The 17,650-nt window shown below is 64.5% G+C and overlaps 2 protein-coding genes across 3 annotated transcripts; both read left to right on the top strand.

Moving 5' to 3' along the window:
- The first annotated feature begins 1,618 nt into the window (after positions 1–1,618).
- LOC142819617 (NACHT, LRR and PYD domains-containing protein 12-like) lies at positions 1,619–10,964 on the top strand. Of its 2 annotated transcripts, none has more exons than XM_075907869.2 (8): positions 1,619–1,760; positions 2,776–3,103; positions 4,813–4,905; positions 5,428–5,484; positions 6,563–8,318; positions 8,954–9,040; positions 9,398–9,565; positions 10,050–10,964. In XM_075907869.2, the coding sequence occupies exons 1-8, from the start codon at positions 1,695–1,697 to the stop codon at positions 10,357–10,359; spliced, it is 2,865 nt and encodes a 954-aa protein (XP_075763984.2). In that variant the 5' UTR covers positions 1,619–1,694; the 3' UTR covers positions 10,360–10,964. The 2 variants fall into 2 exon arrangements, with proteins under 2 accessions (XP_075763984.2, XP_075763983.2); XM_075907868.2 differs by having other exon boundaries at positions 1,641–1,760; positions 2,773–3,103.
- Positions 10,965–11,716: 752 nt separating this feature from the next.
- On the top strand, positions 11,717–15,530 carry C22H19orf84 (chromosome 22 C19orf84 homolog). The gene is made up of 2 exons (XM_075907885.2): positions 11,717–11,833; positions 12,885–15,530. The coding sequence occupies exons 1-2, from the start codon at positions 11,799–11,801 to the stop codon at positions 14,098–14,100; spliced, it is 1,251 nt and encodes a 416-aa protein (XP_075764000.2). The 5' UTR covers positions 11,717–11,798; the 3' UTR covers positions 14,101–15,530.
- Positions 15,531–17,650: the final 2,120 nt, after the last annotated feature.

Here is a 17,650-nt window from a genome sequence, read left to right as displayed (position 1 = left end):
TGAGCAGCCAGCGCTGACAGTCCGGGGGGGCGGGGCTGGGCTGACCGGGGCTGTGGGTCAGGGGGCACTGGCAGGGCTGGGGGGCAGGGCTGGGCTGACCGGGGCTGCGGGTCGGGGGGCACTGGCAGGGCTGGGGGCAGGGCTGGGCTGGCCGGGGCTGCGGGTCGGGGGGCACTGGCAGGGCTGGGGGGCGGGGCTGGGCTGACCGGGGCTGTGGGTCAGGGGGCACTGGCAGGGCTGGGGGCAGGGCTGGGCTGGCCGGGGCTGCGGGTCGGGGGGAGGGGAGGGGGCACTGGCAGGGCTGGGGGGCGGGGCTGGGCTGACCGGGGCTGCGGGTCGCGGGGCACTGGCAGGGCTGGGGGGCAGGGCTGGGCTGACCGGGGCTGTGGGTCAGGGGGCACTGGCAGGGCTGGGGGGCGGGGCTGGGCTGACCGGGGCTGTGGGTCAGGGGGCACTGGCAGGGCTGGGGGCAGGGCTGGGCTGGCCGGGGCTGCGGGTCGGGGGGAGGGGAGGGGGCACTGGCAGGGCTGGGGGGCGGGGCTGGGCTGACCGGGGCTGTGGGTCAGGGGGCACTGGCAGGGCTGGGGGGGGGGGGGGGGCTGGGCTGGGCTGACCGGGGCTGTGGGTCAGGGGGCACTGGCAGGGCTGGGGGGGGGGGGGCTGGGCTGACCGGGGCTGTGGGTCAGGGGGCACTGGCAGGGCTGGGGGGGGGGGCTGGGCTGGGCTGACCGGGGCTGTGGGTCAGGGGGCACTGGCAGGGCTGGGGGGCGGGGCTGGGCTGACCGGGGCTGTGGGTCAGGGGGCACTGGCAGGGCTGGGGGGGGGGGCTGGGCTGGGCTGACCGGGGCTGTGGGTCAGGGGGCACTGGCAGGGCTGGGGGGGGGGGCTGGGCTGGGCTGACCGGGGCTGCGGGTCGGGGGGCACTGGCAGGGCTGGGGGGCAGGGCTGGGCTGACCGGGGCTGTGGGTCAGGGGGCACTGGCAGGGCTGGGGGGCGGGGCTGGGCTGACCGGGGCTGTGGGTCAGGGGGCACTGGCAGGGCTGGGGGGCGGGGCTGGGCTGGCCGGGGCTGTGGGTCAGGGGGCACTGGCAGGGCTGGGGGGCAGGGCTGGGCTGACCGGGGCTGTGGGTCAGGGGGCACTGGCAGGGCTGGGGGGCAGGGCTGGGCTGGCCGGGGCTGCGGGTCGGGGGGAGGGGACACTGGCAGGGCTGGGGGGCAGGGCTGGGCTGGCCGGGGCTGCGGGTCGGGGGGAGGGGACACTGGCAGGGCTGGGGGGGGGGGCTGGGCTGGCCGGGGCTGCGGGTCGGGGGGAGGGGACACTGGCAGGGCTGGGGGGCGGAAGTGAAGGGCACCAGCAGGGCTCCGAGGGGGGCTCATTGTCAAGGCCCCCTAGCAAGGAAAACCACACCGCTTCCTGCGCAGCCCCCCGGGGACCCCACGACCTCCCACTGCCCCAGGCTGGGCCCAGCCTCCCCCCAGCTGTTTCCTGTCACCCCCCGTTACATGCACCCGGACCAAGTCGCCAGCATGGCCATGCGCTGCGACAGAACAACCCCCCTGCTCTAACCACTAGCCCTCACTCCTCCCCAGAGCTGGGGCGAGTCCCGGCTCCCAGGCCCTGCTCTCCCCCGGCGGGGGGGGGGGGGGGGGGAGGGAGGCGCTTACCCAGCCTTCCATGCGCCTGCCCGTGGTTAATGATTGACCCCCAGGCTGTGCTAGGAGCCCCTGCGGGAGCAGGCTCAGGGGCTGCGCGGGCCCAGGTAGGACCCGCACCCCGGGGGGCAGGGCAGGCCTAGTGGTTAGAGGGGGACTGGGGGAGCCAGGACTCCTGAGTGCTCCCCGGGCTTGGGCGGGAGGGGAGGCGGGGCAGTGGGGTCCAGAAGGGCTGAGAGGGAGCCAGGACTCCTGAGTTCTCTCCCAGCTCCGCGAGGGGAGCAGGGTGTAATGGTTAGAGCAGGGAGCTGAGGAGTTCAGTTCCTGGGGCCCATCCAGCCGTCACCTGTCCGCTGGAGCTGCCAGCGGGGGGGGGGGGGGGGGTAGCTCGTGCGGGAGGCGCCCCTAGCCGGGGGGGGGGGGGGGCTGAGACCGGACACACTCATGTCACAGACACTGAAGGAGAGGGGCTGGCTTGGAGGCAGTGCCCCCTAGAGGGGAAAGGCCCCTGGGCCCTATTCCCGGCCCCCCGAGCTCCCCACCCCCCGCCCAGGGACTTGCTGGCTGGATCAGGAGAACGAAAGGGCAACGTCTCTGTTCCTTGGAGCCAGCAGAGATAAGTCCCGGCCCGCCCCCTCCCTGGCTCCCTCCGCCTCCCTACTCAGTGTCCCGGGCAGGTGCATTGGCCCTGCTGGGCTGGAGACTGGATGGGGACTAGCCATGGGGGAGGAGCAGGCTCCCTCTGGCGATCAGAGAGGGCGCTAGGGGGTGGGAGTGGGGCAGGAGGGGGCGCAGCCAGCCAGCTGGTACCCTGCTCCTCTATTAACAGTGGGGCGGGGGGGGGGGGGGCGCTCTGGGACCTAGAACTCCTGGGTTTTCTCCCTGGTTCTGGGAAGGCAGTGAGGTCTAGTGGTTAGTGCTGGGAGGGCCGGGAGCCAGGACTCCTGGGTTCTCTCCCTGGCTCCGGGAAGGCAGTGAGGTCTAGTGGTTAGTGCTGGGAGGGCCGGGAGCCAGGACTCCTGGGTTCTCTCCCTGGCTCCGGGAAGGCAGTGAGGTCTAGTGGTTAGTGCTGGGAGGGCCGGGAGCCAGGACTCCTGGGTTCTCTGCATCTCTCCCCAGCAGATGCCAGCCCCCCAGGACTCCCGCCCGCTGCTCCAGCAGCACCAGCAGGCCCTGCTGGACTGGCTCAAAGAGAACCCCCAGCCCCTGCTGCGCTGGCTGCACGATGCGGGGGCGCTGAGCCAGGCTGAGTACTTCGCCCTTCTGGAGACGGCCCCCCCGCCCAACCAGGTCATCGCGCTGCTGGAGTGGGCCAACCGGGGGGCCAGGCAGAGCCAGGACTTCCTGCGGGCGCTGGGGGAGCTGGGCGAGGCCTACGGCGCCAAGGTGCAGCAGTGGCTGCAGGCGAACAACCTCCAGACGCAGAGCGCGCCGGCTCCAACGCGGCCAGGTACCGGGCCTGCCCGCAGGGGCGCCAGCACCCACAGGCCACTGGGTGGCATGGGGGGGGCGGGATGCAGGGCTTGGCCCCACTAGGAGGGTCCCCCCTAGCCCCGAGGCAGAGCACTGGGTGGCATGGAGGAGGTGGCCCCACTAGGGGGCACCCCTCAGCCTGGGCCACTGGCTGGCTTGGTGAGGGGTGGGCAGGCCTGGCCCCGTGAGTATGGTGACCATATTTTTTGAACCCAAATTAGGGACACTTTAGCCACGCCCCCTGATCCCATTAGCCACGCCCCTTGCCACCAGAAGTCCCACCCCTGGAGATAGTACTCCTGGGGTCAAGATGGACACATGACCAGAAGGAAAGGGTGTCGTGTGACCCCTCTAAGAACTCCTCCCAGTGTCCTCCTACCAACAGGGATGAGTTTGGCCGCCATACACCCCCCCCTGCAACTCTCCTGCAATTGCATTCACCCAACTTGCATTGCATGAACTCGGGCAGGGTGGCTGGGGGGCATGTTCCTGCTAAGATTTTCCTCCTATGAGCGGAGTGAGCTCGGTCTTGTGCCTGTAGGGTTGCCAGATACTTAAAAAAAAAAATACTGAACATGGCAGGGAAAAACATTGGTTGAGTGAAAAAAAAAAGGCACAAAAGAAAGGCACTGTGCCTTTAAATCCCCACGCCCACCACTCCCCCCCACCCCTGCCAAATGCAGCATGTGGTGGTGGTGGGGGGGGGGGGGGGAATGTCCCAAGCTGGTTTCTTTTTACTGGACAGAGGCTGCAAATACATACTGGACTGTCCAGGCCAATACCAGACACCTGGCAGCCCTATGTGCCCGGCCGGTGGCCTGTGTGTGTCCCATGCCCCCTCCACCCCCCCCAGCCCCCGCCATCTCCCCAGCTCCTTACCCACACGGCCAGTCGGGTTCTGTGTCCACCCGGCCTGACAGAGCCACCCTCCCCCTTCCAGCCCGCCCGCCCGCCCTTCCTCACTCTCTGTACAAGCAACACCCCCCGCCCCGCTACCCAGGGCCGCATTATGACTTTCGTGGGCCCGAGGCACTTTTGTCTTCGTGGGCCCTTCCTCCATAAAAAAAATATTAACAATTATTTTTGATGTGACTTTAAATACGTCAACATTTTATTTTTTTTCTGTTTTAGGCAAAATTTAATAGATTTTCATGGGCCCTAAAAGTGTCATTTTTTTCTGATGTGAGAAAAAAATTAAAACATTTTCTTCGCCCCTAAAAGTTCATTTGTTTCTTCTGATTTTAAAAGAAATGAAAGCATTTTCGTGGGCCCCTAAAAGTATCGTGGGTTCTAGGCACTGTGCCTATTGCGCCAAATGGATAAGTCGGCCCTGCCGCTACCAGCCCTCCGTCCGTCCGTCCGTCCATGCTTTTATAGACACGGCCGATTGTCCCTTTTTATATCTGTCACAGCCCGGTCACGCCCACGCGTGGCCCATACAGCCCCCAGGGGGCGCCCAGCCAGTCTTCCATTCCCGCGCCTTCCACCCAGCCCAGTGGCCTTTTTACGTGTACCCACCCACACCTCCAGCCCCCCATCCGCCCCCTTTGTGGCCAGCCTAGGACACATCCGCGTTCCGTCCGTCTGTCTGTCCGTCCAACCTGCTTCCGCTCACGTCGTTTTGTCCCCACCCACCGGTCTTCTCTCTGTCCACTCGCCCACCCTTCCATCCCCTTTCTTTCCCAGTCAGTCCCAGGCCTCCAAAATCCCATCACTCCTTCCTGCGGAAAATCCTGCGGAAAAATGGCAAGAAGTATAAGCCAGCCCAAGAGGGACCAGGTGAGACTCCCCTACCCCCGCACCCGGGAACCATCTTTCCAGGGAGCAACCATCAGCCCCAGGCACACGCTGAGAGGGGAGTGGGGTCTAGTGGGCTGGGAGCTCTCGCCAGCTCTGGGAGAGGGTGTGAGGTCCAGTGGTTAGAGGAGGGGAGTGGGAGCCAGGACTCTGGGATTCTCTCGCTGGCTCTGGGAAGGGTCTGAGGCCTAGTGGTTAGAGGAGAGGGGTTTGGCGCCAGGAGTCCTGGGTTCCCTTACTCACACCAGGAGGGGGGTGAGGCCTAGTGGTTAGAAAAGGGGGGGTGGGAGCCAGGACTCCGGGGGTCTCTCGCTGGCTCTGGGGGGCAGGACGGGATCTGGGGGAGCGTGGAGTCAGTACTCCGGGGCTCTCACCCCAGTTCTGAGGCCAGCGCAGGGTGCGATGGGGGAGGTGTGGGTAAGGAGGGGCTGGGCCCACCCAGCTGTGGGGCCTGGATCTGGGTCCTTCCCCCAGCAACAAGGACACTTGTCCCATGTCTGACAGGCGGCGAGCACCCCGGGAACCTGAGCTTCAGAAAGGCCCCGAGCCCCCAGCTGAAAGGTAGAGAGGCCAGGGGGAGCTCGGGCGTCGGGGGTGGAGAGCTGGGGTGACAGACGGAAGGGGGGAGGGTTGGGGCCTGGGAGCAGGACCCAGACTGGTGGGTTGGGTTAGGGGAGCTGGGAGAGGCTCTCGGGGCTGGGGGTGAGTCAGGGACAGAGATGGGGGTTGAGGGAGTCCTGGGGGGCAGGTCGTGGATTGGGGCAGTTGCAGGGGGATGGGAGCAGGGGCAGGGTTGGGGATCGAGGATTGTGAGAGTTGCAGGGGGATGGGAGAGGGGCAGGGGTGGGGCTGGGGGAGTTGCAGAGGGATGGGTATTGGAAGGGGGGCAGGGTTGGGGATTGGGGGAGTTGCAGAGGGATGGGTATTGGAAGGGGGGCAGGGTTGGGGATTGGGGGAGTTGCAGGGGGATGGGAGAGGGGTGGGGGTGGGGCTGGGGGAGTTGCAGGGGGATGGGTATTGGAAGGGGGCAGGGTTGGGGATTGGGGGAGTTGCAGGGGGATGGGGATTGGAAGGGGGGCAGGGTTGGGGATTGGGGCAGTTGCAGGGGGATGGGAGCAGGGGCAGGGGTGGGGCTGGGGGAGTTGCAGGGGGATGGGGATTGGAAGGGGGGCAGGGTTGGGGATTGGAGGAGTTGCAGGGGGATGGGGATTGGAAGGGGGCGGGGGTGGGGCTGGGGGAGTTGCAGAGGGATGGAGATTGGAAGGGGGGCGGGGGTGGGGCTGGGGGAGTTGCAGGGGGATGGGGATTGGAAGGGGGGCGGGGGTGGGGCTGGGGGAGTTGCAGGGGGATGGGGATTGGAAGGGGGCAGGGTTGGGGATTGGGGGAGTTGCAGGGGGATGGGAGGGGGCGGGGGGTGGGGCTGGGGGAGTTGCAGGGGGATGGGAGAGGGGCGGGGGGAGTTGCAGGAGGATGGGGATTGGAAGGGGGGCAGGGTTGGGGATTGGGGGAGTTGCAGGGACATGGGGGCGGGGGCGGGGATTGGGCAGGGGCAGGGGAGGGGCAGCTGGAGGCGGACGGAGGTGCGAGGGGCAGGCCCGGGGGCTCGAGGCGCAGACACATGACACCCCCTGTCCCCCAGCCGCCCTGCAGCGCCATCGGGCCTCCCTGCTGCGGCACACCGAGCAGCTGTGCGCCAACAAGTACGACCTCCACTCCTGCGGCCACATCGAGATCTGCTTCGCCCCGCTGCTCCTGGCCCCCCCTGGCCCCGCCGCGCCCCCCGGGCACGAGTACCGGACCCTGGCCAGCCGCCGGGCCCGCCTGCTGCCCCTCCACGCCCCCCAGCAGGTCCCCCTGGCCCGCCTCCTGGCCCCGCTGCCCCCCGCCACCCAGCCCCCCCGCCGGGTGGCCCTGAGCGGCGCCGCCGGCATCGGCAAAAGTGCGATCGTGCAGAAGATCCTCCATGACTGGGCCCTGGGGGCGGCTTTCCAGGGTCCCCTTTGCGCCCTGGATTTCTGCTGCCGGGAGCTCAGCATGGCGCCCGGCCCGGTCACCCTGGAGGGGCTGATCTGCGACAGGCGCCCCCACCTCCAGGAGGTGCTGCCCGAGCTGCTGGCGCGGCCCCGGGACCTGCTCCTCCTCCTGGACGGTTTGGATGAATTCCCACAGCTGCTGGACAGCGGAACTCCCTGCCACCAGACCGACCACCCGGCCCATGCCAGGGATGTGGTGCGGGGCCTCCTCGAGGGGACCCTGCTGCCCGGGGCCACCGTCGTGGTGACGTCCCGGCCCTGCCCGGCCCTCTCCAGCACCCCGTTTGATCGCCACTTGCTGATCCTGGGCTTCCACGAGGCCCAGCTGGAGGACTACCTGTGCCGGTTCTTCCGGGATGCCGAGCGCACCGCCGCCGTCTCCAGCTACATCGCCGGCCACCCCGGCTTAGCCGGGCTCTGCTTCATCCCCCTCTACTGCTTCATCCTGTGCACCGCCCTGGCAAAGTCCTTCCCGGCCACTGGGGAGGCTGCCCCCTCCCTGCCCGCCACCCTCACCGACGTCTACCGCTGCTATCTCGCCACCCTGCTGGGACACGGCTGGCCTCCCGAGCCGGGGGCCGGGCAGCTGCTCCGGCACCTGGGGCGTCTGGCGTACGCCGCCCTCTTGGCTGGCAAGAGACGCCTGAGCATCGAGGAGCTGCGGGAATTTGGCTTCGACTCCCAAGACCTTCCAGTCGCCTTCCTCAACCCCATCTTCCTGGGAGACCACCACGTGGGGTACCGCTTCTTCCACGTGACGGTGCAGGAGTTCCTGGCCGCGCTCTACTGCGTGGCCGCCCTGGCGCCTGGCGCCGAGGACCTCACGCCCTGCCTGGAGCTCTGGTGGGAAGGTTCTACCCGGCGGGACGGGGACCCGGCGCCCTCCTGGGCCGCTCCAGACGGCTCCGGCCTCCTCCGCCGCACCCAGCAGCTCCTGCAGGGCCGCCAGCTCTGCTGGGAGGACCTCGAGATGTTCGCCAGGTTCTTCATGGGGCTGCTGCCCTCCGGGATGAGGGGGGAGCTGGCGGGCGTGGCCGGAGCCTTCTCCGGGGACATGCTGGAGCCGGCGGCGGCCTGGCTGGGGAGGAGGCTCAGTGCCGGCCCGGGGAAGCGCCTCCTCTCGCTCGTGCACTGCGTGGCCGAGCTGCGCCAGGAGGAGGTGACGGGCCGGGTGGCCCGTGAGCTGGAGGACGTCGACCTCTACAAGGTGGCCCTCAGCCCGGCCGACTGCGCCGCCCTGGCCTACGTGCTGGGGGCCTCGGAGCCCGGGCGGCTCAAGAACCTCAACCTGAGCTACAGCAACATGGGCATGGCCGGGCTGCGCAGGATCCGGGGGCTGCTGCACCGCTGCGAGACGCTGCAGTGAGTGGGGGGCGGGGGCCTGGGCTCTGGCTGTGGGAGGGAGTGGGGGCTAGTGGTGGGGGAGGGGCAAAGAGCCAGGACTCCTGGGTTCTGGCTGTGGGAGGGGAGTGGGGGCTAGTGGTTAGAGCTGGGGAGGCTGGGAGCCAGGACTCCTGGGTTCTGGCTGTGGGAGGGGAGTGGGGGCTAGGGGTTAGAGTGAAGGAGGCTGAGAGCCAGGACTCCTGGGTTCTGGCTGTGGGAGGGGAGTGGGGGCTAGGGGTTAGAGTGAAGGAGGCTGAGAGCCAGGACTCCTGGGTTCTGGCTGTGGGTGGGGAGTGGGGGCTAGTGGTTAGAGCTGGGGAGGCTGGGAGCCAGAACTCCTGGGTTCTGGTTGTGGAAGGGGAGTGGGGGCTACTGGTTAGAGCAGGGGAGGCTGGGAGCCAGAACTCCTGGGTTCTGGCTGTGGGAGGGGAGTGGGGGCTAGTGGTTAGAGCTGGGGAGGCTGGGAGCCAGGACTACTGGGTTCTGGCTGTGGAAGGGGAGTGGGGGCTAGTGGTTAGAGCAGGGGAGGCTGGGAGCCAGGACTCCTGGGTTCTATCCCAGATTGTGGGAGCAGGAGCTCCCCGCTCACGTGGTCCTCCTCCTTCCCCCCACAGGCTGCGCTACAACTCCCTGGACACGGAGGCGGCCGCATTAGAGGCTGAGGTGCTGAGATCCCCACAGTGCCAAGTGAAACGGCTGATGTGAGTGAGCCGGGGCCCTGGGCAGGGGGTGAGGGATGGGGCCCGGGGCCACTCCCCTCGAGGGGGCACTGGCTCCGATCCTGCCCCAGTGTGGGGGGAGGGGCAGGATGTGGGCTTTGGGCCCCTCTAGCTCCACAGGGGATGGAGTTTGCCAGGCTCAGCCCTGTTCCCCGCAGGGACAGGCACCTCCCCCACCCTGCCCTTGGGCACTAACCGATGCCCGGGCTGGCCGGGCCATGGGGAACGAGTCCCCTTCCGAGGGAGAAGGGGGGATGCACCCAGAGCCGTCGGGCGGGGGTCATTTCTGGGCCAGCTCCTTCCGAACTCTTGGATGGATCCTGCCCTGCTTCCCGGCAGGCTGTGCGGGAACTGCCTGGGCTCGGAGGGGGCGCGGCGGCTGTGGGAGGCGCTGCAGGACAACTGCACCCTGCAGGAGCTCTACCTGGACATCACCGGCATCACCGACAGCGGCCTGGAGAACATGCTGCCCTGCCTGCAGGCCAACACCAGCCTCCTGCTGCTGACGTGAGTGCCTGGGCTGTCCTGTAGGGGGCGCCGGGCTGCTGGGCGGGGGGGGGGGGGCTCCTCTGGCGGTCTGACCCCTAGGGCAGCACTAGGGGGCGCTGGGCTGCATAGGTGGGGGGGGGTGTCCTCCCCTGGCACTGGGGACTAGTGGTTAGAGCAGCAGTGCCTTAGCATGGCACTAGGGGGCACTGTGCTGTGAGGGGGGAGGGGAGCTCTCCCCTGGCAATCTGTTGTAGCCTTGGTGCTGCATCCCAGCCTCAGGTGAGGGACCCCCGTATGAACAGCCTTCCCGCCCCACCCCAGAGGTGGCCGCATTTCAACGCTGGGTGAGGGATCCCTTCATAAACAGCCACCACTCTCCGCCCGCATCTCAACACACGATGTAACCCCCCCCGCAACTAGCTCCCTGCCAGCCCCCAGCTGCTGCACCCCAGAGGCAGCTGCAGCGCTGCGACGCCCTGACATAGTCTCCCCGCCCTGGCAGCATTGTGGGGAACCGGCTGAGCGAGGCCGGGCAGCAGGTGCTGGCGGAGCTGAGGCGGTGCAAGCCGGGCCTGACGGTGATCAGCACGTTCGAGAGCGACATGGGCCTGCTGCAGGCCTACCTGGACTGGGTGGAAGAGATCAAGGCTGACCCCGACCAGATGGACGCCGTGAAGAACGCCGATGCCTTGCGCTGCATCCTCTCCGTCCTCCCGGACTTGGACAATGCCCGGGTTAGCCCCGAGGCCCGGGCCAAAATCCAGGAGCTGAAGAAGGAGCTAGGCACCCTCGTGGGGGAGGAAAGGTGCTAGGACCTGCACGTCTCATTGCTAGTCTCCTTCCCACCACCAGGGGGAGACACCCATGGAGATCCCCATGGTGCCACCATCTGGGTAAAGCTGTAGAGAGTAACGGTGTCTGGGGGCGCTGGACACAGAATATGGGGCCTTGCCCCTCTAGGGGGCGCCGGCTCTGATCCCATCCAAAGGGCTGTGTGTAATGAACCGTGGGGTTCTCAGCCCCCTTCCCAATAGGGCAGGCACTCCCCATCATCCCTCGAGCATTGCTACCAGCCCCAGCAGAGACCTGGGTTGTCTGAGCTCCCTTTTCCCAAGTCTGCAAGGCATGGGAGGGAGAAGGGAGGGAGGGAGGAGTGTGCATGGGAATTTCACTGTAAGAGCTGGGACAGAACCCAGTGTCTGGGAGATAGAGAGAATCTCCCTTGTTCTGAGCATTATAGGGGACGTGACACACACTAGAACATATCTGCTTGCCTGCAATGGCGGGGAATCTTCAGAGCCACACTCCTCTGATAGTTTCAATATCTGCTGGTTCTGGGGCGTGAATGTTTTTATGTAAATTCGCCTAAAAAGGGAGATATTGGAAGATATTGAAAATAAATTTGTTTTTACTATTATTTGTGTTGCTCTATCCCCTTTGTCGTGGGGGCTGACCTCGATGCCCCTGCATGGTGTTGGGGGGTGCTGTGCTGCAGGGAGTGGGGTGGGGCTCACCCCTGGGAGTCAGAGCTGGTCCCAATGCCCCATGGTGGTGCCAGGGGGCAAGGCTGGGAGCTTATTAGCTGGCATTACGTGGCTCATACAAAGGGTGAAATATTGGTCCAATTAGTTTACGGAATCGATGGATGGAAGACAGGGGAGGATCATCCTGCTGCCCCCCTCTACCCTAGCTCCCCATTCTCCCCATGGAGCCCCCTATAACCCATGTCAAACCATTCTCCCTACCCCTTTCCCCATATTCGGAGGGTTCAATCCTGGTTCACCCCCAAACACCTGGTGCCTCTTCCCTGCCCCAGAGCCGCCAATCTGTGCTTGTGTGGATGGGGAGGGAGGTCTGGGGGAGAGACCCATGCGGGGAACCGTTGCCCCTCACTTCATCCCAGCCCCCCAACCCTGGTAGGCAGCGATTGGCCGCTGGGCTGCTCCCCTAGCCCAGGGTGGCCAGGCCAGGGGGCGGGGGCAGAGCCAGGGGGCTGAGCTCCTTTAGAGAGCCCTGGGAGAAGAAGCTGAGCCAAAGGCCCCGCCCATCTGATTAAACCCCGCCCCAAATAGACACTGGCCACGCCCACATCCCAGGAAAGTCCAACTTCAGAAAACTGACGTCACCCCGTCCTTTTCAAGCCCCGCCCCCGCGCCTTACGGCCCCGCCCCCTCGCCTCACAAGCCCCGCCCCACCGCGTGGCGGCCGCTGGGACGGTTTGTGCGGCCCGGGGAGCCACGAGCCGCGGGGCATGGAGGGGCCGAGCGGGGCCGCCCGGAGCGCGGGGTGAGGGGCGCTGCCCCCCAACCCCTCCTGCACCCCGCCCAGCCCCAGGGGACCCCCCACTCAGCCACGGCCCCCCAAGCTCCCCCGACCCATAGATCCCCCAGGCGGGGCCAGCCGGGCCCCTGCCCCACAGAATCCCCCGTCCCACGGCCTTGTGCCCCATAGGCGCCTCGGCTCCCCACGGGGCCTCCCACAGGGCCCTCCATGGAACCCCCCGTCCCACCCCCCCCGAGCCTGGGACCCTCCCCGCCCAGGGATCCCTCTTCCACATAGACACCCCATGGAGCCCCCTTCGGTCCCACGGGCCCCCAGCCTTCCCCGGGACCCCTCAGTCAAGGAACCAGACTCCCAGCACCCCATAGGAGCCCCCAACCCTCCGTAGGGCTGCCCTGTACCCCATGCACTTCTCAGCCTCTCATGGGTTCCCCCAGCCTGGGACCCCCCTCCGCCCCACAGCCCCCAAAGCCCCTTCCATTCCAATGCCCCTTAAACCCCAGCCCCCCATGGGATCCCCAGCCGGAGACCCCTAGTCCCCTGTGAGCTCCCTCCCAGCCCCATAGTTCACCCCAGCTGGAGACTGCCTGCTCTACATGACACCCCCGCTCTATCCAGTAGGTCTCCCAGCCTCCCCATAGGAACTGCACCCAGTCCATAAACCCCACCACCACATGCCACCTGCCCCCCAGGGGAAGCCACTTCCAGCCCATAGAGCCCGCAAGCAGAGACCTGTGCCCCCATCCGAACCCCCTCTAGCCCCTTACTCCCTCCAGCCAGGGTATCCTGCCCCTTGGGCGAACCCCCCTTCTAGCTTCAGAGACCCCACCCAGCCAGGACAGCACCTCCTGCCCCATAGGGACCCTCCATCCCCCAGGGGTTCCCCTTCCTGCACCACCCTCAAACCCACTCACTCCGAGGCCGGCTCGCCCCACATATCCCCCCCCCCCCCCGACCACCACCCCTTCCTCTGCAGGCCCCTTAAGCCCCAAGCCCCCGAATTCTCATCCTGTCAGGAGGGTGGAATCTCTGACCCCCTTTGCCGTTCCCCCCACAGCTCCCCCAGCCCCACGGAGCCGCCCGCATCGGACCAGACTGCGCTGGAGAAGATTCCTGTGGTGCCCTCCTGCCCCATGCCCGCCTCTGGTACCCCTTGGATCCTGGGCCGCCCCTCGGCAGGGGCCCTCTCCTCCATCACAGTGCCCATCCGGCTAGACGCCCTGTCCTACCTGCTCAACAGCGCCCTCATGGGGGCCTACTCGGCCTTGCCACAGACGCCCCTCTATGGCGGCCAGGGGGCCCTGGCCCTGGGCCACGGTGCGCCTCCCCAGCAAGCACTGGGCTGCAGGTGCCAGCCACACTACTGCTGCGCCCCCCTGCCGGCTTGTGCCAACCCGCAGCAGGCTCAGGTGGGGTGCTATGGGTCCAGCGCCGTGGGGCAGAGCAGCGCCAGCTACTCCCAAGGGATTTCCGGGGTCCGCGGCGACTGGCAGGACTTCTCTCCAAGGTGGGAGCGGCGTGGGTCCCCGTCGCCGAAGAGCTGGGGGGAGAACGGACGAGCAAGGGGGCAGAAGGATTTCAGTCGGCCCTGGGGCGGGCAGAGGCCACGGGGCGAGGAGGAATCTGCCCCTCGGAAGGCGGGGCTGTGGAACCCGGGATCCAGGAGAGCCCCGGGTTCAGATTATGCAGCCAGGAAGCGGAACCAAGATGGCCGCCCCTGGGATGCCCCGGGGGCGAAGAGATGGTCTAGCGGGTGCCCGCAGAGATGGGGGTCTGGCCCAGGGGAAATCAAGGCAGCCAAAGCCACTGGGGAAGACTGGGAGGCGGATTATGCCGGATCCACCGCCCAACGGAGCGTCTCGGAGAAAGCCAAGTCTTCCCAAGCTGGCCTCCCGGCGTCCCAGGAAGGAGAAGACTGGGAAAAAGAGTATGAGGAGCCCCCCAAATCGGTGCCAGCGGTTCCCCCGCCTGCAGAGGTGCCTTCAAAGGTTCAAGCGGCCTCCGGCCAGGAGAAGAAAACGCCCCGACCGGCTGCCAAGGACAGCACCTTCTCCAGCTATCTCCAGAACCTTTTCTCTGACGTGCAGAGGGGCTCTAGCGCTGGTTCGGAGCCCCGCCGGGCAGGCAAGGCCCAGGGGGGCGCTGCTGAAGGTGGGATGCAGCGCCCGGGAGAGGGAGGCCCACGTGGCCGCGGGTTGGCTGAGCTCGGCGATTTTGCAGCCAGGCGGGCAGACCCCGCCCCTGCCGCTGCGGAGAGCAAGGACAGCGCGTGAGCCTGGGCCGAAGCGAGGGCCTCGGGGGTCTCCCGGCAGAGCGCCCATCCCTGGCTCCGTGGGCACTGCCGAGTTCAGCCATGGCCTCGTTTGTTAATTGCCATGTTCAGCCGCCTACCCGTCAACCTCCCTTCCCACAGGTTGTCTACCCATAATCCTCCATTCCTTGTCCTCTTCCCATGATCCTCTGCCCCAAACAAGACTCTCAAGTCTCCATGCCTCCTAACCCCCACCCCAAACAAGTCACCCATGATCCTCCCTTCCTGGCCTCCACCCCAACGGGTCTTCTACTCATGAGCTTCTATTCCTAACTTCTGCCCCAGCAAGCCTACCCATGAGCCTGTCTTCCTGGCCCGACACCCGGGACCCTCCCTAACCCTTTTCCCGTGATCCTCTGCCCCAAACAAGGTTTCTACCCCCAAGTCTCCATTCCTGGTCTCCTCTACCCACGATCCTTCTAACCCCCACCCAAATAAATCGCCTACCCATGACCCTCCCTTCCTAGCCCTCTGCCTGTGACCGTCCACCCCGAAAGAAACTTTCTACCTCTGGTCTTCCCACCCTAATCTCTGCCTTGAGCAACCCTCCCTCCCGTGCCCCAAACTCGTCTCTTTCCCCGTCCAAAGATTTTAACGTTGATTTAGGTTTTCAAATGATCAGAAACGGGAGGTTGCCCAAAAAGCAACCGATGGTGCCAAATTCCTGGCATTTGTGTCTCTTACTTTGTTACTTTCTGAGGTTTGGGTAAGAACCAGGACACCAACCCCAAATCCCCCGTCTTCTTCCCCCTAGGACCACCTCGTGGGGGCTTCTCTCAGTAACGCAAACGTTTGCTGTTTTACCCGCGTTAGAAAACGAAGCTTCAGTTAGTCTCCCCGCATCCTGCAAATTAGTGAGGTGGTTCATATCTGTAAATCCCCCAGGAGGCAAACAAGCCTGCGTGTTGTGTGGATGCGCACAGGTTGCGCGGGGCTCTGAAAAGAACGGCCGAACTTCGTAAGATCGGGGCCTACGTTTGCAACGTCAAAGGTCGGGGACTCAAAAGTTTGGTGCCCCCCCAACTATTCTGTGTGTTTTCCCTGCCACCTTCCCATCTTTTATTTTGTAGCATCACCTTTGTAGTTTCTGGTGTGTGGTTTCCTGTCTAGGTTTGAAAACACCCCAAGAGCCAGGCTGTTTCCGAGTGTTGGTAGAGTTGAATCCCCAACCGTGTTAAATGGTGTTTGTAAAGAGAGTTGGACTGTGAGTTTTTCAAACATGTTGAAACCCTTTCTCAGGGGAGATGTAAAAGTTTGAAGGTGGCTCTGTAGAAGTCTGTATCGATCACACGGGTGAGCCGGTTTGGCTGCAAACTGCCCCAGATCTCGAGTACAGTCGACTGTTAAAATGCGGCTGTTCGGCAATAAACGTTTCTCTCGACTGTCTAGCGATTGAAAGGGTGGGTGGCGTTTATTGCGTCTGCGGTGTGCGGCATGCCTGTGGAGCAGCCATGGCAGTCTCCCGTGTTCACCTTCGTGCACCCCAGAAAAACCACACTGCCCTGAGAGTTCTGCCTTGGTGCTAAAGGGGCCTCCCCGGGTGCATGCCACGTTTCAGACTTCTGTCTCTGGCATATTGGTGTAATAATAGAAACTAGCCAGTTCAGGCTACATAGCCTGGGTGTAGGTCAGCTCTGTAGCCCAGAAAAATTGTATCACCATCATCTCTGGTTAAAATAATATCCCTATTCACCCCCAAATTGTTCTGGGCCATTAAAATAGTGAATTTGAATAATTGTGCATGTATCTCAGAGGAATTACATCGCACCTAGAACCGTATCCTGTGCCATTTTGAGTTGGGGTGGGCAATCATATGTGAAGGGGGGGCCGCTTCAGAAAGTCGTGAAGTGCTCGTGGGCTGCCTGGAAAGGGGCAGGGCTTCAGGCAGACGGGGCGGGGCTTTTACATAGCAGGAGTTGAAACGGCTTGCGCCTCCTGTGTGGCTCCAGGCATCACGGTAGCGGGGGCGGGAGCTGCGAGTCCTTTCAACTCCTGATATTTTAAGGACTCGCTGCTCCCGGCCTAGCGTGCTGCCTGGGAGCCGGGCCTTTCCACTGCTTCTATTCAAAGGGCGCGATCCGTTTCCTGCCAGCCGTGGGAAAGGCACGAGCCCCTTAAATAGAAGCAGTTGAAAGGGCTCGTGCGTCCAGGCTCCCAGGCAGCGCTCGAGGGGGCGGGGCCGGGAGCTGCCGTGTGGGCCGGATAAGAGCTAGGTGGGCCGTTTCCGGGCCATTGACGGGCTCTTGCCCAGCCCTGGTCTAGGGGTTCGTTTCAAGATGACTTATAGAATCACAGAACCCCAGGGCGGGCAGAGACCTCAGGAGTCGAGTCCAGCCCCCTGCTCAAGGCAGGACCAACCCAACTCAATCATCCCAGCCAGGGCTTGGTCAAGCCGGGACTTAAACACCTCTAGGGATGGAGATTCCACCCCCTCCCTAGGGAACCCAGCCAAGGGCTTCCCCACTCTCCTAGTGAAATTGTTCTTCCTAATATCCAACCTAGATTTCCCCCACTGCAACTTGAGCCCATTGCTCCTTGTTCTGCCCCCACTGAGAACAGCCTCTCTCCAGCCTCTTTGGAACCTCCCTTCAGGATGTTGAGGGCTGTTACCAAATCCCCCCCCACTCTTCTGCAGACTGAACAAACCCAAATCTCTCAGCCTCTCCTCGTAGGTCTCCTCGGAGGTCTTGTGCTCCAGCCCCTGAATCATTTTGGTCGCTCTCTGCTGGGCCCTCCTTCAATGCATCCACATCCTTTCTATAGTGGGGGGCCCAGAACTGGACACAATACTCCAGGGCTACATCTAGACTGGCATGATTTTCCGCAAATGCTTTTAACGGAAAAGTTTTTCCGTTAAAAGCATTTGCGGAAAAGAGCCTCTAGATTGGCAAGGATGCTTTTCCGCCAAAGCACTTTTTGCGGAAAAGCGTCCGTGCCAATCTAGACGCGGTTTTGCGCAAGAAAGCCCCGATCGCCATTTTCATGATCGGGGCTTTTTTGCGCAAAACAATACTGCGTTGTCTACACTGGCCCTCTTGTGCAAAAGCATTTGTGCAAGAGGGCTTTTGCCCGAACGGGAGCAGCATAGCATTTCTGCAAGAACACTGATAATCTTACATGAGATCGTCAGTGTTCTTGCGGAAATTCAAGCGGCCAGTGTAGACAGCTGGCAAGTTTTTTTGCAAAAACAGCTGCTTTTGCGGAAAAACTTGCTAGTCTAGACGCAGCCCAGATATGGCCTCACCAGAGCCAAATAAAGGGGAATTGTGTATGTGACCCAGAGACGCCCCAGTAGAAATTCACTGCTGCGAGTTCTCGCAGATGGGCTGCATGCCACACAGACTGTGCATCGCCACCAGCAGGTAATGGAAAGGCTGTGCTGGATAGCGAGGGACGAGGGGACATGGGCTGACGGCAGGCGTTGGTCTCTGTGCAGCCAGCCAGCTTCGTGCTGTGCCATAGAGCAGCGAGGGACGACGCAGGACGGGGCAGAGACGTGCTCCAGCACTGCA

This window comes from Pelodiscus sinensis, chromosome 22 (assembly GCF_052426305.1).
Source record: "Pelodiscus sinensis isolate ZL-2025 chromosome 22, ASM5242630v1, whole genome shotgun sequence".
NCBI classification, from domain to species: Eukaryota; Metazoa; Chordata; order Testudines; family Trionychidae; genus Pelodiscus; species Pelodiscus sinensis.
The sequence above is the reverse complement of the archived record's forward strand: the minus strand, read 5'-3'. Positions and strand labels throughout refer to the sequence as shown.

Bases quoted from the DNA above. Each gene is read 5' to 3' on its own strand.
- LOC142819617 (XM_075907868.2), top strand. From the start codon at position 1,695: ATGATTGACCCCCAGGCTGTGCTAGGAGCCCCTGCGGGAGCAGGCTCA. The intron at 4,906-5,427 runs GTGAGACTCCCC...CATGTCTGACAG, and splicing joins GCCAGCCCAAGAGGGACCAG to GCGGCGAGCACCCCGGGAAC. The intron at 5,485-6,562 runs GTAGAGAGGCCA...CCTGTCCCCCAG, and splicing joins CCCGAGCCCCCAGCTGAAAG to CCGCCCTGCAGCGCCATCGG.
- C22H19orf84 (XM_075907885.2), top strand. From the start codon at position 11,799: ATGGAGGGGCCGAGCGGGGCCGCCCGGAGCGCGGG. The intron at 11,834-12,884 runs GTGAGGGGCGCT...TTCCCCCCACAG, and splicing joins GGGGCCGCCCGGAGCGCGGG to CTCCCCCAGCCCCACGGAGC.